This window comes from Bos mutus, chromosome 11 (assembly GCF_027580195.1).
Source record: "Bos mutus isolate GX-2022 chromosome 11, NWIPB_WYAK_1.1, whole genome shotgun sequence".
Classification (NCBI taxonomy): Eukaryota; Metazoa; Chordata; class Mammalia; order Artiodactyla; family Bovidae; genus Bos; species Bos mutus.
This window is the reverse complement of record NC_091627.1, coordinates 57,186,514-57,210,160: the sequence shown is the minus strand read 5'-3', so window position 1 is coordinate 57,210,160 and position 23,647 is coordinate 57,186,514. Positions and strand designations below refer to the sequence as shown.

At 49.1% G+C, this 23,647-nt stretch overlaps 2 protein-coding genes across 2 annotated transcripts; one reads left to right on the top strand and one right to left on the bottom strand.

Moving 5' to 3' along the window:
- The first annotated feature begins 73 nt into the window (after positions 1 to 73).
- On the top strand, positions 74 to 14,312 carry RETSAT (retinol saturase). The gene is made up of 11 exons (XM_005891680.3): positions 74 to 382; positions 2,514 to 2,696; positions 3,113 to 3,354; positions 4,075 to 4,276; positions 5,379 to 5,576; positions 7,741 to 7,860; positions 12,143 to 12,281; positions 12,530 to 12,639; positions 12,715 to 12,881; positions 13,069 to 13,228; positions 13,433 to 14,312. Exons 1-11 carry the CDS (start codon positions 214 to 216, stop codon positions 13,570 to 13,572), a joined length of 1,830 nt encoding a protein of 609 aa, XP_005891742.2. The 5' UTR covers positions 74 to 213; the 3' UTR covers positions 13,573 to 14,312.
- A 703-nt stretch (positions 14,313 to 15,015) lies between these two features.
- Positions 15,016 to 22,997, bottom strand: TGOLN2 (trans-golgi network protein 2). The gene is made up of 4 exons (XM_005891681.3): positions 22,864 to 22,997; positions 21,841 to 22,619; positions 19,744 to 19,827; positions 15,016 to 18,979 (listed from the first exon to the last, which is right to left on the bottom strand). Exons 1-4 carry the CDS (start codon positions 22,907 to 22,909, stop codon positions 18,974 to 18,976), a joined length of 915 nt encoding a protein of 304 aa, XP_005891743.1. The 5' UTR covers positions 22,910 to 22,997; the 3' UTR covers positions 15,016 to 18,973.
- Positions 22,998 to 23,647: the final 650 nt, after the last annotated feature.

Genomic DNA, 23,647 nt, shown 5'->3' with positions numbered 1-23,647 from the left:
ACAGCAGGCGAAGCGAGTACGGGGAGCCGCGAGGGTCAATCTCCGCGAGCGACTTCGCCTTTCCGCGAGCGACTTCGCCTTTCCGCGGGCTGATCAGCGGGCACGGTTGACTCCGCCTCCCTGGTGGGAGGACTATCTAACTGAGCAGAGCTGCGGCTCCAGACCCCAGGCGCTGTCCAAGCGAAAGAGTTGCAGGTACCCGGCGCCGGCGCGATGTGGGTGTCGCTGCTGCTACTGGCTGCGCTGCTGCTGGTCGTCCTCGGCAAAGTTTACAAGGGGCTGTTCTCAGGCAGCTCCCCGAACCCCTTCTTGGAGGATGTCCAACGGCCACCCGCGCCTCTGGTGACCGACAAGGAGGCCAGGAAGAAGGTTCTCAAGCAAGGTGAGCGGGGAGACACCCCGGGGACCTAGGCTGCTCCCGAGCATCCTCACGGGTTAGCGTTTCCCAGATGCAAAGTGCTGGAAGGGCATCTTTGCATGTATAGGCGCCCGCTTTAGAATCCACTCCTGGCGAGAGCCTTGGTCCCCGCAGGCCCAGGGAATCGTGGCCTCTGGGTCTCGGGCATCGTCCTGGGCGAGCCAAGTTCTTGTCATAGCCACACTCAGACCCTGCCGCTTGGTATAGCCATGGCTAACGGTTTAAACAAGAAGAGATCTTCCCCCCTCTTTGACTTTAAGACCGTAACATTCTCACTTATCTTCCCCAGGGGTTCAAGGGCGTGGGAGAGCTACACAGAAACCTTTGTAGGAAATTGCATTTGGTTCATCACGGGATGTGACTGATAATGCTGGTCCCATAATCTTGCGGTTGAAGAGAGGCTCAGTGGGGTGCCTCGGGCTCAGAGCTCTTTGTTTACGGAGAATCTGCACTGTCATCTTTTAAAAAGTATTTGTGGGTTTCTTTTAGAGTTTAAAGAAAGAGTTCGGCTGCTTAATAAATAAAATAAAGACAGTATTGTTGTAAGTGGAAGGACTATTATTTCTGAAATCAGAGTTTTAACTGGACTCTGTCACTGTCTCTGTCGCAGAGAATCAAACAGGACTGAGCAACTGAACAACAAACAACAGTGATTTACTCTGTGAAAAAAGTGAAAGTAAAAGTGTTAGTCACTGTCCGACCCTATGCGACCCTGGTAGCCCTCCACGCTCCTCTGTCCATGGCATTTTCCAGGCAAGAATACTGGAGTGGGTTGTCACTTCCTTCTCCAGGAGACCTTCTCCACCTAGGGATCAAACCCCAGTCTCCTACATTGCAGGCACTTTCTCTACTGTCTGAGCCACCAGGGAAGCCTGATGTACTGTGTAACCATTAGCAAGTCACTCCATTTATCTGGATTGGTCTAAAGATGAGATGATTAGTTTGTTTTTGAAACCAAGTGTTGATCTCTCGTAGTGGGTCATGATATCAATTTAATGAGTTGCAACTAGCATTTTAAAATTCAGTCAAATGGAAAATATCAGTGTATCCTACATAGTTGTGCTAAGTATTGTGGAACTTCTTTATATTATATACTGATGTATGAAATGTATTTTTCACTGCAGGTCTTTTAAAAAATGTTTGAAAAGTTCAAAGTTTTTACCGAGTTCTCTGGCATCTTGAAAAATCCCAAAACTCAGTTCTTCTGGAGTGATCTTGAAAGAATAGATCTTATGTAGAAAGTGCCCATACAGCACCATGGGCTGTCCAGTTTGTCTTGTTTAGGTGCTTCCTCCTCGATCCCACATCCAGGCTTTCCCAGTGTGAAGGGGTGGTGCTGTGATTTCTCAGAGGAGCTCTGTCCTGCCTCTGTATCAAGATCTTTAAGAACCATGATCTGAGTGGGCTGCACCACTACTGCCTGCAGATCCTGCATTTTCTGAAGATAACCTGCTTGTGAATAGACTGTTGCATGAGCCACCATCCAGCCCCATGATACTCTTCTCTTGTCCCCCACCTCCTTGTTTTCTTTCTTCCCTAGCTCGGTCTCTGACTGCATTTATTATTCTTAGCCTGGATCATGGTCAGCACTTGTGTGTGTGTGTGATAGTTTATGAATTATTCTTTCCTTGCAAGTAGGGAAAATCCTCAGCTACATAGTGGTTTTGGTTAAATCAGTTCTGCTGCTGCTGCTGCTAAGTCGCTTCAGTCGTGTCCGACTCTGTGCGACCCCATAGACGGCAGCCCACTAGGCTCCTCTGTCCCTGGGATTCTCCAGGCAAGAATACAAGGAGTGGGTTGCCATTTCCTTCTCCAATGCATGAAAGTGAAAAGTGAAAGGAAGTCGCTCAGTTGTACCCGACTCTTGTGACCCCATGGACTGCAGCCAGTTCAGATCAACCTAAATCACTTTGTTCAACCTTTCCCAGTGGGTCCTGAGTATGTCCTAGGTAAAATGTTTGAGATATTTTAGTGAGGAGCCCTGTGCCAAACTGCTCTAGAAATTTTTTGGAGCATCATATAAGCTAGAACATTCTGCCTTGCTTTCCACCTCATTGTCCTTTCATTGCGCTCTCCATCTCCTCCTTTGCTGCAGCTTTCTCCGTCAGCCGAGTGCCAAAGAAGCTGGATGTGGTGGTGATTGGCAGTGGCTTTGGGGGCTTGGCAGCAGCTGCAATCCTAGCCAAAAGTGGCAAGCGAGTTCTCGTTTTGGAACAACATACCAAGGCAGGAGGCTGTTGTCATACCTTTGGAACGAATGGCCTTGAATTTGACACGGGTAAGGCTGCCAAGGCAAAGGGGTGGGAGCAGGAGGTTTGGAGCAGCCGCAGTGGGACGATCCTGGGCTTTTCAGTGGTTTTGGAGGCCCAGGTTTTCTTTGCCCTGGGCACTGTTGGTCTGACAGCTTTCCTGCCCAAATTCCTTTAGAAAAATTCCAATCTGATCTCAGATGAAGGGAAAAGAAGTTAGAGACACACCACATGTATCTCCATGGTCTGACAGCTGTACCTGCTGAACTGGGCGGGGATCTAGTGGTTTCTGCTGCAACTCCCCTTTTCAGAAAGGGTGGGTACCCCCTCTGTGGGCGTGGGCTTGGCCTGTAAGACGCCTCTTTCACCTCGCTTCCTTGTTGGAGCCTTTCCAATGCTCAATTCCCTTATCTCTATCATGCCTTATTTTTCTATTTCTCAACAGGAATCCATTACATTGGGGATATGCAGGAGGGTAGCTTTGACCGTTTTATCTTGGACCAGATCACTGAGGGGCAGCTAGACTGGGCTGCCTTGTCCTCTCCCTTTGACATCATGGTACTAGAAGGGCCTGATGGCCGAAAAGAGTTTCCCATGTACGCGGGGATGAAAGCCTACATTCAGGGCCTCAAGGACAAGTTTCCCCAGGAAGAAGCTGCCATTGACAAGTATATGAAGCTGGTTAAGGTAATACGGACATGTGTTATTCCCAACAAGGCTTACCTTCCTTATTAGTGGAGTGACGGGTGAGGGAGGCAGGAAGGAGGAACAGACATGTTTGTCTGGAACTCAGCCCAGGTCCGAGTTGACCTCTGTGCTCAGCCAGGCCCTCTCTCTGGAGCCTGGGCTCAGCAGCTGCCACTCACACTCTGGCCTGGCCAGGCTGGCTTCCATGTGGTTACATCTGTAACCCCTTTCCTCTGTAACCTCACTTCATCTGAGACCAGATTGGAATTTTTCAAAAGGAATTTGGGCAGGAAACTGAAAAGCAAAAAAGGACTCATCTGAGGGGAGAATGGGAAAAAAAAAAAAAAAAACTTAGAGTACAGAGTTTTACGATCCAAATTTAGCCAAGTTCTGCTTCCCTGATGGCTCAGCAGGCTCAGAATCCAGTGCAGGAGACCACCTGCAATGCAGGAGACACAGGTTGGATCCCTGATCCGGGAAGATCCCCTGGAGAAGGAAATAGCAACCCACTCCAGTTTTCTTGCCTGGAGAATCCCCATGGACAGAGGAGCCTGACAGGCTACAATTCATAGCTTGGAAAAAGTCGAACATGACTCAGCAGCTAAACCACCACCACCAAGTGTTGCTGGTCCCTTGGACTGTGCAGGCTGTTGGACAGGCAGTTCTGTCACAGCGGGTCTGGAGGTGAGCCCTGTTCCTCCCTGCTTACTCCCCTCCCAGGTGGTATCCCGTGGAGCCATTTATGCTGTCCTGCTGAAGATCCTCCCACTGCCCGTGGCTCAGCTCCTCACCAAGTATGGGCTGCTCACCTACTTCTCTCCGTTCCTTCGTGCATCCACCCAGAGCCTGGCTGAGGTCCTGCGGCAGCTCCCCGCCTCCCCGGAGCTCCAGGCTGTGCTCAGCTACATCTTCCCCACTTACGGTGGGTCCTGGCCTTGGGCCCTGGGAAGCCCCTGGCTCTTAGTCTTTCTTCCTGAGCCTGGTTTATTCAGTCGCTCAGTCATGTCCGACTCTTTGCGACCCCATGGACTGCAGCACGCCAGGCTTCCATGTCCTTCACTATCTCCTGGAGTTTGCTCAAACTCATGTGCATTGAGTCAGTGATGCCATCCAACTATCTCATGCTCTGTCACCCCCTTCTCCTGCCTTCAATCTTTCCGAGCATCAGGGTCTTTTCCAATGAGTTGGCTCTTTGCATCAGGTGGCCAAAGTATTAGAACTTCAGCTTCAGCATCAGTCCTTCCAGTGAATATTCAGGACTGATTTCCTTTAGGATTGACTGGTTTCATCTCCTTGCTGTCCAAGGGACTCTCTAGAGTCTTCTCCAGCATCACAGTTCAAAAGCATTTCTTTGACTCTGAGGCTGCCTAGCTAACTAAAGTGGAGCTGCTCACACTCCAGGTCTTCTTGAGCTTAGGGAAGAAATGCCTGTCTTCCTCCCTGCTGGATACCTTGATAAAAATCCCCCTCACCTGTGTCCTGGATGGTTTTCTTTCTAGTCCACACTCTCCTCCCTGGCAGCATGGCAGTTTGCAGGGAGGTCATTCCCACTGGCCCAAGACCTGGAACACTCCCTGTTTGCCTGTTTGGATAGAAAGAGGCTGCCCTGAGAATCACTTGGATCCTGGGAGGCATAGACTCAGGTTGCATGTTTTCTATTTTTTTTTTTTTTTGGTCACGCTATGCAGCTTGCAGGATTGTAGTTCCCCAACCAGGCATTGAATCCAGGCCCCCCACAACAGGGAAAGCACCTAGTCCTAACCACTGGACCACCAGGGAATTCCCAAAGGCTGCATGTTTTCTGACAGGAACCCGTGTTCCTTTTTTATTTTTTCATTGGAAGAAAATTACTTTACAATTTTGTGTTGGTTTCTGCTGTACAGCAATGTGAATCGCCATAATTATACATGTATCTCTTTCCTCTTGAGCCTCCCTCCCCTCCCCCCACCCCACCCCTCCCATGTTCTGCTCTGAATGGTGTTGCTGCCTGCTCTTGCCTCATCACCCCCTCCTTCCTTCTATAGGTGTGACCCCCAGCCACACCACCTTTTCCATGCACGCTCTGCTGGTTGACTACTTCTTAGAAGGGGCCTTTTATCCCCGAGGGGGCTCCAGTGAGATCGCCTTCCACACCATCCCTGTGATTCAACGGGCCGGGGGCGCTGTCCTCACAAGGGCCCCTGTGCACAGCATCCTGCTCGACTCAGCTGGGAAAGCCTGTGGTGAGAGCCCTGCATCGTCTTCACAGTCCTTGGCGTCGGTGGGAGAGACTGGGAGTGGAGAGCAAAGAAAGCACTGAGGGCAGAGACCTCCAAATAGGGGGTTACAGGCTGGAATCTGCCTCAATCTGGGGCTGCCTGGGAATAGCAATTGACATGGTCTGGAAGTGAAAAGGACACAGGAAGGATAAAGGGTGGTGTGGTCCCCAGAGAACAGTATTTCATCATTTATTCAATACAGACAAGTAGTTATCCTTTAATCCAGGAGTTCCTTGAGTGTAGAGGCGGTGTCTTTTTTATCTTTATGTCTATAGACTTTAGCACATACTGGAGCCCAGTATATGTTTGTTCAGTGACTGATGGAGTGAGTTGTAACCTGGGTGCTCCATAGGGTGGTGTGGAGGCCGCCAGGATGCCCTGTAAATGGCAGAGTGGGGCTCAGACTCTACCTTGGCTCAGGTGTTTGCTGTCACCTGAGCAGAGAGTCAAAATTCCACCAAGGATAAACTGCAAGGAGAGGCTCTATGCAGGGAAGGGCTCTGGTAAATAGACAGACCATCTAGGGTAACTTCAGAAGCCTCGGCAAAGGGAGGAGAGAGAGGCCTGAAGGAAACAGGGCTGGTGTGATGGTGAATTCACCAGAGTAAGCATTCAAGAAGGAGGTAATGAGTGGGTGGCCCAAGGCACCCAAAAGTCAAGGGAGAAAAGGCCATCGGTAATGTTTGAGGACGTATCTGTAGAAGAGACTGCAAAGTTCCCAGCAGTGAGGCAGGGGTGGCCATCAGCTGTGCAAGACTTTCTCTCACAGTCACAAACCAGTTTTCCTTCCAGCCGTCAGGTGGTCTGTGAACCAAGGAGGGTTTATCATTGAATTAAATTCAGTTCTGGATATATTTATGTTTTTCACATGCTATGTGATAAAAGATGGAGATAAAAGATAAGTAAATCCTAATCTCTAACTCAAGAAGTTTCCAGTCTCAGAGGGCAGATGACTGAGATATAACCAAGGTGCCGCATGGAGGCACGAACTGAGGCTGGAGGTGGCACAGGATGGTGGGACAGGGACCCTCAGAGGGAGGTCGTGATAGGTGAGAGGAAGCTGGTCAGAGGGGAGAGGAGGTCATTCCAGGTCGGGGGAACAGAATGTGCAGAGGCACGGAGATATGAAAGAGCTGAGTTTCTTTTTTCTCTTTTTTGGCTGCACTGGGTCTCAGTTGCGGCACATGGAATCTTTGGTCTTCTTTGGTCAACTCTCATCTGTGGCATGTGGGATCTAGTTCCCTGACCAGGGATCGAACCTGGGCCCCCTTCATTGGCAGCTCAGTGTCTTAGCTACTGGACCACCAGAGAAGTCCCATGAGCTGAATATATTTAGGCATCTGAAAATGTTAGGTTGAATCATAAGAGTCTGTCACATTTCTAGGTTAAAAAAATGATTGACTGTCAGCCGTTGGGGGCTTCCCAGATGACACAGTTGGTAAAGGATCCATCTGCAATGCAGGAGCTGCAGGAGATGTGTGTTTGATCCCTGGGTCGGAAAGATCCTCGGAGAAGGAAATGGCAACCCACTCCAGTATTCTTGCCTGGGAAATCCCATGAACAGAGGAGCCTGGCAGGCTACAGTCCATGGGGTTGCAAAGAGCCAGACACAACTGAGCATGAATGCACACACATGCTATTTGCATATAGTCCTATCTAATAGTTTGGTGAAAACTGTCAGACAGTCAGAGATGAGGCTGGATCCACAGAAGGGAGCACATCACAGAAGGCTGATAGGAGGGTTTGGAGTTTAATTAGAGGTTGAGGTGTCACTGGAGGGTTTAAAAGAGAGTGTGTTGGAACCAAAAACTCTGGCAACAGTAAAGAAGGACCTGGCATTTTAATGAAGGCTATCAGCTCACGGGCTCTGTCTGGGTTAGTGTGGAGGTTGGCTGGTGGCTAAAGAGAAGAGCTCCCATATCAGATAGAGAGAGAGCTAGAAAGCCAGTGGGGACTGTGGGCCTTTTGGGCCTTGTAGGCAGTGCTTTGGGCTGATCCCTCACTCTGCAGTTTTAGCTGGGGCCTACCTGCCTGGGTCAGTGTGGGAGAGATGGGGTTGGGTAGGAATGGGGGCCTTTCTTGTCTTCTTGGAGTGCGCAGAACCTCAGCTAAGCTCTTGTGCCTGCAGGTGTCACTGTGAAGAAGGGTGAGGACCTGGTGAACATCTATTGCCCCATCGTGATCTCCGACGCGGGATTGTTCAACACCTACGAGCACTTGTTGCCAGAGCAGGCCCGCTGTCTGCCAGGTAAACAAATGAGTTGCGTGGCTCTCCTCCGAGTGCCCTGGACCTGCCCTCTGCTTCCAGCTGACTCAGCCTGGCTGATGCTTTCCCCAGCATCAGGGCTGCCCTTTGACCCTCCTTAGGCAGAAAAGGTGAGCACACCAATTTCTATTAATAACATCTATCCCCAGCAGGCCTCTGTTTAGGGGGTGGGATAACTTCCTTTTTCCTGCATCTTCCCCAAAGACCCTTTAGTTTTTATCTCTCATTTCATCCTTGGCAAATTTACACCCTTTCCCCTGATAACCTTAACTGCGTTTCCCTTTCCTCTTTCAAGTTTCCAGTCCCAGTTGCCCATTTCTGGTTTCCTTTGACCTTAGATCATCTCCCTGATAGTTAATGATGGTGGATTGAGTCTTAAAGGAATGGTTCCTGGGTTTTTCATTAAGTTTGCCATGTGAATTCTGCTTCCTTCCTTAATTTCGTACTTGTTTGGTGTGGGGAAGTCTGGTCTGACATTGCTGTTAAGGGAAGGGAAGGCTGGAGTGGAGACGAAGGTCTTGATATCGTTGCTGTGGGCCTTATTTGGGACCTAAGGTTATGTTTTCCTGCCTCTGCAAGGAACCAGCTTTGTATTGGTGCTGAGGCTGCAGGGGTATCCTCCTGGATTCTTCTCCTGGAGCCCTGCTCTCAAAACCTGGGACCCAGATAGAAATAAGCCTGAGTCCAGTCATCTCTGGGTTTCCCAGGTGGCTCAATGATAAAGAATCCATCTGCCAGTGAAGGAGATGCAGGAGACTCGGGCTCAATCTTTGGGTGGGGAAGAGCTCCTGGAGGAGGAAATGGCAACCCACTCCAGTATTCTTGCTGGGATAATCCCATGGACAGAGGAGCATGGTGGGCTACAGTCCATGGGTTTGCCAAGAGTTGGACATGACTGAGCACACACACACATGCCAGTCATTTCTACTGCAGGCCGTGTCCAAAAATAAAAGCCTGTGGTTTTGTGTGGGGAGCCATGTCTGTGTGCGAGCTTTACCTTTGTCCTTGCATCTGATCCTCAGCTGCTGGGTAGAGCTCATGTTGATGGCAGGGGAAATGGAGGCACATAGGTGAATCGCTGCCCAAGGCCCACCCAGCTGGAGGCAGCCAAGTGGAGAGGAAGAGGCTGATGTTTCTGACTCCTAAGCCTGGATTCCTGGTACCCTTTGGGCTGGAAACGTGGGGCTTCCAGAGAGAAGGCCTTACTAGAAGGAGGAGGAGAGCAGATCAGCTCCCAAGGGACAGAGTGGCTGAGCCAAGGTTAGCTGGGGCATCACCATTTGGAAATGGAGCTGGCAGCTCCCAATGTGATTGAGGGATGGAGGCCGCTGGCCGGGAAGGGGCCAGCGATCTAGGAGGGTGAGAGAGAGGTCTGTGTCCAGGCCTCTGGCTGGGGTGGGAGGTGGGGAGTAAGAGTAGCCCAAGATGCGTTTGGGATGGAAACCTTGATGGAAACCTGAGGAGGAGCCTAGAGCCCAGTACAAGAAGCATCCACCCTGGAGGGTGGGCCCGCGGCTGCTCTTGGGGAACCCGGGAAAGAGACCCAGTAGAAAACTGAGGTCTTGGCTTTCCTGGTCGGCGAGAGGGTCGGCGGCTGCTGTGACTGTCTCTGGGGTACAGGACGTGTACTTGGGAAACAGGCCCTCAGCCCTTTGCCTCCTTTCACTGGGCCTCGGCCAATGTCCACTGCCAGCAGAGGCCTTCCCTCTCTCAGGCTGGGTGAGCTGTGTGGCCTGAGGCAGAGACCGCCCAGTGGCCTTTGGTACTTCCAGCCTCCCTCTCTCCCAGGACCTTTGAACCCTGACGCTGTCTCCTAATGGCCCTGGGCCCTCATCAAGTGCACGTCCTCAGGTGACAAAAAATCCACGAGAAAGAGAATGCAAATAAATGACATGGAGTAATTGGAGGGACACCTTAAAAAAAAAAAAAAAAGCGAAAGTATTTTCCTGCCTAGAATGATTCCTAGTTCCCTTTGAATCTAAAAGGCATTAAGAACATAATTTGTTTTTTGTTTGTTTGTGTGTGCTCAGTTGTGTTTTGCTCTTTGCAACCCCATGGACTATAACCTGCCAGGCTCCTCTGTCCATGGGATTCTCTTGGCAGGAATACTGGAATGGGTTGCCGTGCTCTCCTCCAGGGAATCTTCCCCACCCAGGGATTGAACCTGAGTCTCCTGTGTCTCCTGCATTGGCAGGTGGATTCTTTACCCTAAGCCACATGTGTAAAGAACATAATTTCTTTTACACTTAATGGTCATACAACCTAAGTGAATAAGGAAAGGACCCTATGAGGGAGTTCTGTATTTTCTGGAAACTGCTTTCTGTGTTTAGAGATACAGGGGAAGATTACTCTTATATTTGTGGGCTCTCCTTGTTCCAGCTAGTTATTGTTTAGTCCCTAAGTCGTGTCTGACTCTTTTGTGACCTCATGGACTGTAGCCTACAGGCTCCTCTTTCCATGGGATTTCCCAGACAAGAATACTGGAGTGGGTTGCCATTTCCTTCTCCAGGGGATCTTCCCAACCCAGAGATCGAACCTGGGTCTCCTGCATTGTAGGCAGACTCTTTGCTGACTGAGCCACCAGGGAAGCTCCACCTTAGTCAACCTCTGGCCCCACCGAAAGACAGTACATGGTTTTGACTTGGTTATTCCACTCCTACCTTCTTTCCCACCCCCAAATTCTATTTTGGTCACATGGTGCTGGATGCAAAAACAAAAAAGGGAGCTTGCCCCTCCTTCACTGGCAGGTACAGCTTCCACTGCTCACATGCATCTCAGCCCTGAGGACAGTCTCCTGTGCCAGCACCCTCCGCCCTCCTCCTGCCTGAAGGACCGGCCACCCCTCCCAAGTGGGAGCTGGATGAATCCCAGTTTGAGAACCTTTCAGACAGTGGTGGCAGTGATGCTCAACCGAGAGGCCGCAGAGACTCCTGGGATTCCTGATGTTTCCAGCTGTTTGGGGTAGAGATTCTGACAGTTCTGTCTCTGTATCAGAGATGGAAACAGGATATCTTGTGGCCTTGGGGACAAGGCAGTGCTGGTTGGGGTCGAGAGTATGGAGGTGAGGTGGTCAGACCGAGGGAGTCTTTGTGAATAGGAGTGCCTTTCTTAAATTCTGGGGCTGAGCTTGGACATTATTGAGGATGTTTTGAAGAGGATATTTGTTTGAGCGAGGAACACTCACTGACAAAATAAGTAAAGGAGCTGAGGCTGGTCTGGAGCAGTAGGGTTTGGTCTCATCATTGTGTGACTGATTTGAGACCCAGGGTTCTTTTAATTGATTTTTTTATGGAATATAGTTGCTTTTCAGTGTTGTGTTACTTTCTGCTGTAGAACAAAGTGAATCAGTTATAGGTACACATATATCCCTTCGTTTTTAGATTTCCTTCCCCTTTAGGTCACCACAGAGCACTGAGTAGAGTTTCCTGTGCTATACGGTAGGTTCTCGTTAGTTATTTATTTCATGTGTGTGTGGGGGGCAGGGCGGGGGGTAAGTTAGTCGCTCAGTCCTGTCCAACTCTTTGTGATCCCATGGACTGTGACCTGCCAGGTTCCATGGACAGAGGAGGGAGCCTGGCAGGCTATAGTCCATGGAGTTGCAAAGAGTCGGACATGACTGAGGGACTAACATTTTCACTTTTATCCATTAGATGGTTTGTATTCAACTTAATACTGAAGCCAAGGCTTGTAACAGACTGCTGTTCACAGCCATGGCCTTTGTCATGTGGAGCCCTGTCCTCTGCTCGTATTGATTTATTGGCTGCACTGGTCTTTGTTGCTGCACGCAGGCTTTCTCCAGTTGTGAGCAGGGGCTACTCTTTGTTGTGGTGCACAGACTTCTCAGTGCAGTGGCTTGTTTTGGAGCATGGGTTCTAGAGCACAAGCTCAGTAGTTGTGGCACACAGGCTCTGAGGTATATGGGATCTTCCCCAACCAGGGGTTGAACCCATATCCCCTGCATTGGCAGATGGATTCTTTACCACTGGATCACCAGGGAAGTCCCTGCTCTTAACTTAGACATTAAGGTGACAATGGGACCATGACACAGATGCTGTGAATGGCTCAGGGAGCTGGCCATCTCTGCTTCTCAAGGCATTCAGAGCAGATGTCTGGGGCCATGGCCATCACAGGCAGGAGACTGAGGAGCAGGCCGAGTTGTCCAAACAGCTGAGGCTGCAGATGAGGCGAGTGGGTGTCTGCTGGCTCCCGGGGTGGTGGCAGATCTTGGTGGTCTCCTTTTCACGGCCCTCCTAACCGTCTGCAGGTGTGAAGCGGCAGCTGGGGATGGTTCGGCCCGGCCTGAGCATATTCTGTGTCTTCATCTGCCTCCGAGGCACCAAGAAGGACCTGGGGCTGCCGACCACCAACTACTATATTTATTTTGACAAAGACATGGACAGGGCGTAAGGCATGGGTGTACATGTGCAGGAAGGGTAGCAGCCTGGTCCCCCAGAGCCACAGATGCTAGGGGGGAAGCAGCAGGATATAGGATGGGAGGAGATGGGCAAGAATCTACTCTGAAAGGACTTTTTCCCACCTGGGCTGTGCCTTGGCTTCATCCCTTGGGGGCACCTGGGGATAAGCTGTGCTCGGGGTGGGGCTGGTGGCTGTGGGGGACATGGCCAGGGCCAACAGCCCCTCTCCTCCCCAGGATGGAGCACTATGTCTCTCTGCCTGGGGACAAGGCCGCCGCGCACATGCCCCTTCTCTTCATTTCCTTCTCGTCGGCCAAGGACCCAACTTGGGAGGACCGGTACCCAGGTGAGGCTTGATGTGCTGGGGGCTGGGGCTTGGGTCGGGAGGGGCGGCAGCAGTGACCTGGCTCTGTGTCCCCAGACCGGTCGACAGCGATCATCCTAGTGCCCACCTCATACGAGTGGTTCAAGGAGTGGCGGGACGAGCCCCAGGGAAAGCGGAGCAGTGCCTACGAGAACCTCAAGAGCTCCTTTGTTGAAGCCGCTGTGTCGGTCTTCCTGAAGCAGTTCCCACATCTGGAGGGGAAGGTAGGAGGGCAGAGTTGGTGGTCGGTGCATCTCCGCCCCTTCTATGGGGCTGGGAATGAGGCCTGGGGTGACTGAGCTCCAGGGGAGCCTATGCTGGCTGGCAGCTCGTGCAGGGGCAGGGAAAGAAGAGGTGAGGGTCTCACAAGGTCCCCCTCCCACTCTTCGGCCACCTCTTTTGCCTCTTCAGGTGGACAGTGTGACTGGAGGGTCCCCACTGAGCATTCAGTTCTACCTGGCGGCTCCCCAGGGGGCCTGCTACGGGGCTGACCATGACCTGGGCCGCCTGCATCCTGGTGCAATGGCCTCCATAAGGGCCCAGAGCCCCATCCCGAACCTCTACTTGACAGGTATGCTGAAGGCCCCATCCTGCCAGGAAAACTGGGACCCTGGGCCTGTCAGTCAGTCCTCTGTTTCTGTTGCCTTGGTGGCTGAGGACCCTGGTCCTGGTCTGAAGGCATCTCTGTGGCCCTGGCTCAGGGGCCAGTCTCCCCACTGCCCTGCTTGGAGGTGGGGCGGGGGGATGCTCACAGGCCTCCACTGTTGTCTCCCAGGCCAAGATGTCCTCACCTGTGGGTTGACTGGAGCCCTGCAAGGGGCCTTGCTGTGCAGCAGTGCCATCCTGAAGCGGAACTTGTACTTAGACCTTTGGAAGCTTGGCTTGCGGATCCAGGCCCGGAAGAAGAAGAATTAGTTGGCTCAGGGAGGAGTCAGAGGAACTGGCACATCCCCTGCCTCACCTGTGTTTTTCTGCATTAGTTCCTTAATCACGTAAAGCACTCTAACTATTGTTTCTCATTTCTGGATACAGGTCCAACACACAGATCTAGCATAGATGGTGGTTCTTAAACTGAAGCTCTCTCACACCTTTTAGAACATGCTGTTCCTACAAAACGCCCAGCGTGGGCTACTGACGTGGGTGGCTTTCATGGCCTGTCAAGCTGCGCTCTGCATCCCACACCCATACCTCCTAAGTCTGAGCCATCAAATGGATTATTCTCATCAGGTGGCTAGAACCCTCGAGAGCATGGGTCAGCTGGAGCAGGGGGGTCCTGTTGGCCTGAGGCTTCTCCTCCCGTTCCCCCTTAGTGCCTCAATGCAGGAGTTCTACACAACAGAGAGGTGTCTGGTGAGCATGGTTTGGCTTGTAGTTCCACAGGCTCAGAGGATGCAGATCCTATTTTTCTGGTTCCAGTGGCTCTTCTGAGAGTGTGGGGAAACTCCTGTGATATGGTCCATGTGGATGTGGGGGCTGGCAGTGGACAGGACGTGTTAGTTAGCAAGGTATATACGTTATGGGAGAACATCCAATTCGTATGCAGCTGGGGCCTAGGCTTCCTTTTGATTGGAGTCACGCTGGGTTCTCACTGTGTCAGCACCAGGATACCCTCCCAGACCTCAGGGCCTGAGCACCAAGGTGCAGCTTCCCAAAATACACAGTATATTATGGCCTAGAAAGCAGCCCAGTTACCTCTGACCTAGAACCAGGGCTGCCTGGTGAGGAGGAATGGGGTTGGAAGTAAGGATCAGGTCATGGAAAGTTACAGAATGTGTGCAATGCCTGGGAATGCATTTCCAGTGTGTTGGAACTTACATGGGGATCGGGTGGGAAGGTGAGTGAAGGTGCTAAAGGTTAACAAAAAAAAAAGACCTTTTCCTTACTAACATGCCTTATGTCAGTCAATTTTAATGCAGTACTAATAACCTTAATATTTTAGAGGGGGATTAAGAGGTACAATATAATCATTAATACTAAAATAACTTCATATGGGGACAAATGATTATAGACTTATTGTGATCAATTTTGTAATGTATACAAATGTCAAATCACTGTGTTGTACACCTGAAACTAATACAATGTATATCAACTATACTTTTTTTAAAAAGAGGAAAAAATTAAATTTAATAATTTTATAGCTCTAATATTTGAAATTTGTTTTGGTTTCTATGCAGAGATACAAAACTACGTGGTGATGGCATTCACAGAAACTCAGTAAAACATTATATGGAAAAATACTTATCGTTGGACCAAATAAGCTTTAAAGAAATAAATCATCATTAAATTACAATAAGAAAAATAAAACTGCACAACAGTGGTATTCTGCTAATTGGGTGAACAAAAAAGAAGGGAAACAACTTCAGCAATCAACCATTTATTGAACACTTTAAAATTCTGAATTAAAGGAATACCAAAGAGTGTGAGGAAGCTGGTTTTGTTGGCAGCTTGAAACCTGATAAAGCTCAGACCCAATGCCTTTATGAGGAGTTTCAAGATTGGGGTATTTGGGAAATCCACATGTGACTTCATGGAATTGGGCTGAGATTCAGTCTTAGTTCTTGACGTACAGTTAAATTTGAGAAATCTCTCCCCAGGTTTCCTTCTTAAGCAAGGCAAGGCCAGACACAATGGTCCCACCCAGAATGTTTAGGAGATAGCTGGCAGAAGTACAGGGTCTGGTGCAGACTGCTCTCCTCCCTGCTCAAATGGTTCAGAACATGTGCAAGGCTTGCCAGCTTTCATCTCACATGCAGCAGCATTCCACATATAGTCACCCTCCCAAAATGAGGGGCAGGCTTGTGAATTAAATGATGTGAAGTGGGAGGAGGAAATGAGAATCCCTACTGGGAATTTGAGAGGTTTAGGGGTCTGTCACCAAGTTTCACGAAAAGCCATCACGTGGCAAGAAATGTGAGTGTACAGAGCTAGTTGTCAGGTCTTTACGAGTTAACTTAGCCTTTTTAGGTAGACTCTTCAAATGATTCTAAAGCACAGATTCCTCCAAATAGAAACCACTCTTCAACCAAAAACTGGGCGGCAAAGCAAAGCACAGAGCTGACTGGATAGGGCACCTCTCCTGCCTGCCCGCGCCCCACCCCAGCTAGAGAGATCCTCCCACTACCACCAGCTCACCCTCATCTACACAATCTCTAGGAAAACACGCTTCAAAGAGTATCTTCAAGATGACAGTGACCCAGAAAACAACTTTTCCTTTGGTGTGGGAGATTTCTTTCAGTGCAATTTCTAAAGTGAAACTTAAACTCGACCGTATTCTTTCACAAGAAATCGTCCTGCTCTGAGACTTAAAAAGTGAAGCTACATGGACTCCACAATACGTATGTGTCCACCTGGTGCCAACCTGCTCTCGGTGCCTGAAACCAATCTTGCTTTCTGCTCTCCTCCTTCCTAGCAGAATCCATCAATAAGGGCAGCAACCGGCAGACAGAAAGCGGTGTGTGAGGCCTCAGAAAGGTCACAGCCAGATGTCCTAAAGAAAGAACACGTCTCCTTTGTGCGGAGAAATGAACTCAGGTCCCCAGGGACTGCCCTTTGTGAGGCAGATATGCAGATGACGCCACGGGCGCTCCCGCGAGGAGCTTCATTTTCTTGGGGAGACCAGACAGAGATGTCAGATACTGACTGCTCTGCTCTGCTTTAGTTCCAAAATGCATGAGTGAGATTCTGTTTACTGGAGTAAAACAGAAAGAGCTGATCAGGTGGGGTGGGGGATTAGGCAGGTGCATGGGCAAACTGGAGCTGGGGCCTGAAAAAACAGGTTTTTGGGGAGGCAAAGGAAAGAAGAGAAGGGAGTGTGCCCTAACTGAAAATCAGCCACCAAAAGCCAGGGGCTGGAGAACGTATCAAGGATGTCGAGGCCTGATGGTTGCCTGACAAGAGGGGCCTTAGGCCCCGGGAGGATGCAGAGAAAGACGGGCAGGACAGCATCAGCCTGCAGAGCTGTAAACACCAGGGTCCATGAACTTGATTCTCAGAGCCACGAGACAGAAGCTTCAGAGCACTCTGGTCTTTACACACACGAGGAAGTGGACAAGAGATCAATGAAGGTGGCTCCTAGGGGAAAAAAAAGATCCAGAAGGGTAGTGAAGTGGGTGGGGGTGTGGGGCAGGGAAGCAAGGAAAATGAAGAGAAAGACTGTAGCTAGAGATATTTTTCTTTTTAATGGATAGGACTTTTGTGCCAAGAGATAAAAATGTCAGCTTGGAGTCGAGATGATCAAAAAGACTGGGCAATTGAGAGGGGCAGCTTAATGTGTAGAAGAAGAGAAATTCTGTTTCAGTGACAACAGGTTGACAAGCTGGAATGTTCACCACACGGCAGGACAGGGTTCTCTGGGAACTAGGCTGAAGACAGAAACTTGGGAGTCACTTATCCAGAGGCTAAAGAATGAGTAAGTTTCTGAGGAGACAAAGGGATAGACCTGTCTTTGCAGGCATTCTCCCCCACCAGCACAGGAAAAGGAAAAGGGAGTTCTCAGAAGCCAGGCGACAAAGACCACAAGAGGAGAGGCTGAATTTAGATGGTCTAAGTGTCCAATTCTATTCAGGGCAAGACTAAGCTTTGAGAACAAGCCACTGGATTTGGTGATCTGAACCTCTGGGAAAACATTCTTGGCAGAAAGACAGAGACTAATGAGTTTGTAAAGGTTATGAGGAGGATGAATGGCAAGGGAACTGAAGCTATACTTTCTGGAGAAGCTGAACAGCAGAATGGACCACAAACAAGATGGATGGGAGCAGAGAATCTGGGCACACAGATAGGTGACAGGAAAATGGTGCCAGTGGAAGACAGGCAGAAATAGAAAACACCAGAGGGGAGGAAGAAAGGCAGGGAAGAGGGAGACAGAGAAGGAAATAAAATAACCATGGTCTTAGGGGATGATGCCAAGAGTCTTCAGTCCTCACCTTTACAAATGTCACCTGCAGAGGATGAAAATCTCCACTCAGTCATGGGCTGTTTTAAGTGAGGTGGAAGATACCATGACAAACACTATGGCCCCTTCTTCCACCAGACTTCTTCAACAGCCTAGAACTCACCCTTTTCCTCTCTCACTTCCCACTTTCTTAAATTTCCCTGAGATTAGCTATTCTCTCTGTTTCTTCTTTGCAGAAACAACTCTCTTTAGGCTCTCTATAATAGGGTAGTACAACAGTTAAATGAAACTTCAAACAACAGTCTGATCTAGGAGGCTACCCTTGGTTACCCCCAGGGAATTCTCTAAATTTCTTAAACTTTAATAACCCCTGACATGGGACAGAGCGGGAATTTTTACTAATTAGCCTTACCATTTTATATCAGATAAGAGGACCCTTAACTAGATTTAGGTAAACAAGGGACTATAATCAGTTTGTAAATATAAGTAAATACAAATATTTTAGGCAACAAAGGCAAAGTAAGAATTTGTGGGAATCCTGTTTCTTAAAAGTCCTCTAAAAAAATGCAGACCCAAACCAAATGGTCCTACATGCCTTCAAAGCATGAACTCAACTCTACTTCAGAAAGTTCCTGTAAGGATGGTAAGCAGGCATAAACACAATGTTTCGATAATCGTTAACTGTTATTTTTAAAACATCTGTGACAGGGAACAGTGGCTTTAAGCTTTCCTCCCAGAATCCCCGAGTTCAGTTTTCTGCTCAGTACAACCAAATGCAAGTGGATTCACTTTGTCTTAAGTGATAGGAAACTGTCAGAAGAGCATGAAGAGCTTGCACTAGGCAGGCTGGACTCGAGGGCAAGAAAGCCCGTTTTGTAGCTGCTGTTTCGGTTTGCTGCTGGAGACTTTGAAGAAATTCGTGTTCACAGGAGCCCTCAGGCCATCAGCAGTTACTACCTTCTATATCTTTTGTGGGGTACACATCCCCACAAAGGAAAAGGCCTTGGTAGCAATGGGCCTTAATCTGCAGTTTTCTCCTAGGCCCTCGAAAGTAAATAGTGTTGAGTGCAATGGTGTTTTCAAGGGCTAACCACCTTCAACCCAAGGCCCCCGGCAGGGCACCTACCCAGGGCCAGGATCTCCCTTTGGTCACAGCTGGGTGCCCACATGCTCCTCCACTCACACTCAGAGGGGGACAGCCTGGAAGACACCAGCATAAATAAGGGGAACACAGGAGGACAAGGTCGCCAAAGTGCAGGTGCAAAATCTAAAGCAACCCCCCTTCCCCACCACCTCTGCTAGCCCTGACTTGCCACCAAACCCTGGAGGAGGGGGTGTCTCTTAGGTCACAGTGTTTTTCTCTTCATTCTTCTTGATTTAGAGACAAATCAGCAGGGAGGACAAGGTTCTCAAGAACAGAAAAAATCAAATCTGAAACGAGAGCAATACAATCCATTGGTAACTTTCATCTGTTTTCATCTGTTTTTATATCTTACTGCTGGGATGATGGGGCAGGGGCTGAGGCTGAGGGGAAGAGATCTCCTAGAATTTTCGGTTCAGAGGAAAAACTCAAAATGAAGACAAACTGACCCTCACTGTACAAAAAACAATCGATAAAATAAAAGCTTTTAATACCAATTCTCAGGGTGAGTCAAATGCCTGTGAAAACTTGTGAAGTGCTGGTCGAGTGTGAAAAGTATAGGCAGACAGTCGAGGGAGTTGCTCTGAGGTCTTGATTTTCCCAGAAACTAAGGGGGAAAAGATCACGTGTTTTGGGACTTCCCAATGGGATTGCACTGGTCCAATGGTTAAGACACTGCCTTCCAATGCAAGGGTGCAGGTTCGATCCCTGGTTGGGGAGCGAAGATTCCCACATGCCTCCGCCAAAAAAACCAAAAGAAATCCAGAAGCAACACTGTAACAAATTCAATAAAGACTTTTAGAAAAAAAAATATCACAGTGTTTCTGGGTCTGAGCTTCCTCATCTACTGAAGGAAGATGATGTTGTAGAGGTCCTGAGAATCTTCTAACACTAACACTGCAGACATGTTTACAGGGGATGTCTGTATGCTGTGGTCTGAGAAGGGCAGAGGCAATGGCAAACAGCACCCCCAGAATCAGCTGCTGCCGCTATACCAAACACAAGCCCATGGCTAGGTGCATCTGAGATGGTGTATTCCTCCCTCCTCTCTCACCTTCTGGTCCAAACGTTGGTAGTCAGTAGCCTTTGGCCGCCGTGTAACTTTGGATCTTTTTCCTTCCAGGACGAAAGCTATAATCTGGGGAAAAAGACAAGACAGTGATTAACAAGTGACTTTATGGTGACAGATTTCAGTCTCTGAAATTAGAGGTAATCACCTGGCGGCCCATTTGTTAATGATCTTGACAGCAAAAAGAGTAAACCATTCACAGAAAGGCCCTACTGACAATTATAAGGAGGACAGGGCCTAGTTACATCAGAATCCTTTATCCTAAACGGAAATGACAGGTGCAGGACAGCTGTTCTAGGCTCTAGCCAGCTGGAGTCTATGTGATTTACTCAAGAGAACGCAGCCTATTTAAAAGCAGAAACATCACTCTGCTGACAAAGATCTGTATAGTCAAAGCTATGGTTTTTCTAGTAGTCATGTATGGATGTGAGAGTTGGACCATAAAGAAGGCTGAGTGCTGAAGAATCGATGCTTTTGAACTGTGGTGCTGGAGAAGACTCCTGAGAGTCCCTTGGACTGCAAGATCGAGGCAGTCAATCCTAAGGAAAATCAACCCTGAATATTCACAGGAAGGACTGGTGCTGAAGCTGAAGCTCCAATACTTTGGCCACCTGATGCAAAAAGCCAACTCACTGGAAAAGACCCTGATGCTGGGAAAGATCGACGGCAGGAAGAGAAGGGGGTGACAGAGGATGAGATGGCTGGATGGGATCATAGACTCAGTGGACACGAGTTTGAGCAAACTCTTAAGAGATTGTGAAGGATAGGGAAGCCTGACATGCTGCTGTCCTTGGGGTACAAAGAGTCAGATAGGACTTGGTGACTGAACAACAACACAGTGAAAAGAACTGCCAACTCCTCCCCAACTGAGACTCTTCCAGGCTAAGCAAGTCCCCCTTCTTTTATCTTAATATCAAGCAATACTTACTTCTAATCTGCAAATGTACTCTTTCACCCCACACTTTACTTCATCTGAACCTTACCACTCTCATTTCATACTTAAGGTTACTCTCCATGATAAGCACTCGGATGTAGAGTAAAGAATGTACCTTTAAAATTTTTTTTTTCATGGCCACATTCATGTGGCATTGGGGATCTTAGAACCCCAACCAGAGATCAAACCTGTGGCCCCTGCAGTGAAAGCATGGAGTCTTAACCCCTTAACTGTCAGGGAATTCCCAGGAATGTACCACTTTTACTAAATGTCTTCTCTCATTTCTCACAGATCTAGGCCTTTTGACTATCATGAATTGAACCCTTCAATTTTAGTCAGACTATTAGAAACTATTAAATTCTTAGGGCTCATAAGAAATGCAATCATTTGGGAAGAATCTGAAAATGAATATATATAAAAAACTGAATCACTGTGCTGTACACCTAACACAACATTGTAAATCAACTACACTTAATGTTTTTTTACATTTCAGTTAAAACAAAAAAAGAAATGCAATTATTTTGTCATTGGGAGTCGTTACTAAGCAACACAACAAACCCTGCTGAAGTAAAAGATGAGTGTATTCATGCAATTTCTGGCCTTTCTTCTAATCAGAAACTCAGCTGCAGAACATAGACCCCTGAGTGCTCTGCTGCTGGTATTGACGACTCTGTAACCATTCTTTCTGTTCCTGCGGATGGAAGACAAACGCTTGGGAGAGGAAGCTAGAAATAAGACAGGAAGCACTGAAAACAGGAAGATCACTGCTTTAACTACATACAAACTGTCAGGTCCTCAGGTCCTCCTCAGGATGTGAGAGATTCTAAGTTCCAAGATTATGGGAGGAGACTTTCATTTGGGTCAAATCATAATAATGTCCTAAGCTTCACACGTGATGCAACAGCAGAAGGCACTCAGAGGAAACAGATGTGAAAACAAATGATTTCTAAAACAAAGGGGAAAAAAAACAAAAAAAAAGAACCCTAGAAAATCCAATAGAGAACCCTGGCAGGATCTCAGGAGAAAAAACGGAAGTTTGTTTCTTAAATTCCCAGGGCTTACTGGCTGATGAGTGATGAATACTCACACATCAGGCTTTCTGGGTGGAGGAAATCCCACTCCTCCTCTTAAGGGCATTCTTGCCTTACCTTCCGCTTATTGTGGTAGGCGATATAGAGGGCAGCGACGAGAATGGCTGCTGTCACCAGATACGCAAAAAAGTGGCTGCTCTCTGCACTGGCATTTCCAAGCTTATCCTTATAAAGGTCATCCTTTTTACTCCAAGTATTCGAAAGTGTCCCTTCACGGTTCTCCCTGGAGGCAGGGCCAACCATTTCTTTCTCTTCTTTGGGTGGTGCGTCTTCCTCTGGCTCTGTATCCCCTTCTTCAGTCTCCTTGGGCTCCACATCTTCAGTTAGTTCTAAGGGCTTACCTTCTCCCTCCTGCTGGGGAGAAGAGGGGTCTGCCAACACTTTTCCCCCAGGTTCAGTTCTGGAAGTCTGCAGAGCTTTGCCAGTTACTGTGTTTACGTGAAGCTTGGTGGACTCCTTGTTATCAGAAGAGGGGCTGGAGACCAACTTGTTGGATTGGTCTCTGGGGGAACTGCCAGGGTCGGCTCTCCCGGGGTGCTGCTTGGTTCCCGAATTGTCAGTGCCGGTTTCCCCAGGGTGCTGCTTAGCTCCCGAATTATCAGAGTGGGTTTCCGAGGGGCGCTCCTTGGCTCCCAATTTGTCGAAGCCGGTATCCGCCGGGCGCTTTCCCGAATTGTCAGAGCCGATTTTCGCGTCGGTCTGATTTAGAAAGGTTTGGTTACTGTTTTCTTGCCCAGACTGAGCGATCAAGACGTGCTCCCTGGAGCTTCCTGCAGAAGCCTGATCGTCCTTCGGAGCGGCTGTTCCGGGGACTGGAGCAGAACTGAGCAGGAAGTCTGAAACAGAGAAACTATCTGGCTGAAGAGAGGTACTCGGGGAGAAAGGACTCCTCGGAACGTTGCAACGGGCAAACGGGAGGGGAGTGCTGGCGAGCGGAGAGGTGGCGAGGTTCGGGCAAGCAAGAAGTGAGGTCAGGGGCCGATAGGCCACGGTGAAGATGACGGGCCCCGGGGCGAGAGTGGGATTACTGGGGGCTGGTCTTGGGACTGCGGTGGGGTGGGGGCGGGGGGAAATTCTTACCTGCTGCCGCGACGCTCAGTAACACGAACGCAACCAGGAACCGCATCCTGCACCGACTGCGCTTCCTTCCCCTAATGCTCTCGCGAGATCAGCACGCTGGCTTAGCGTTATGTCCCGCCCCTTCCTGTGTGCGTCGCCACAGCCACACCCACGCAAGGGGCAGAGATTAGAAAAAAGCCCCGAAAGCTGGGGTTCCGCTATTTCATCCGAAGTGTGACTGCTTTTCTTGGTGGTGGGGCTGTATTGTTGCGTGTAGAAGGCGTATTTGTCTTTTCCTGCTTTCTTAGCTCCGCGGCGGCCGCTACAAACTTAGTCCCCCTTTCCTTCTTCGCTCTCGTATTTACGAGACAATACTGGCGGAGCAAGGGCTCCCTGGCCCACGGACGTACCCACGGGAGTGACGTCGTTGGGGCCTGGCGCTTGCTCGCTCCCATCCTCTACCTGCCTTTCTACCTTCTCCCTCCTTCATGGTTCTTTCCCTGCAGCGCACAGATGTGTGGAAATCTGGAAACAGACACTCAACCCATCACCTTTATAGCGGGAGCCTTCGCAACCCTGCTCCCTGCTCTTTTGACCCCCCCACGGAAACGGTGTCAAAGATCTTTTCTTAAAAGTTCATTTGTTTTCTGATCGTGTAAATTATTCATTCACGCTAGAAAAGTCACTAAATGTGTACAAGTAGAAAACAGAATCTCTGCTTTCACCCTTCCAGAGTAGTGACTATCAACGTTTTAGCGTATTTCTGTCTTGCAAACAATATTTTTGATTAGGTAATATCTAACGG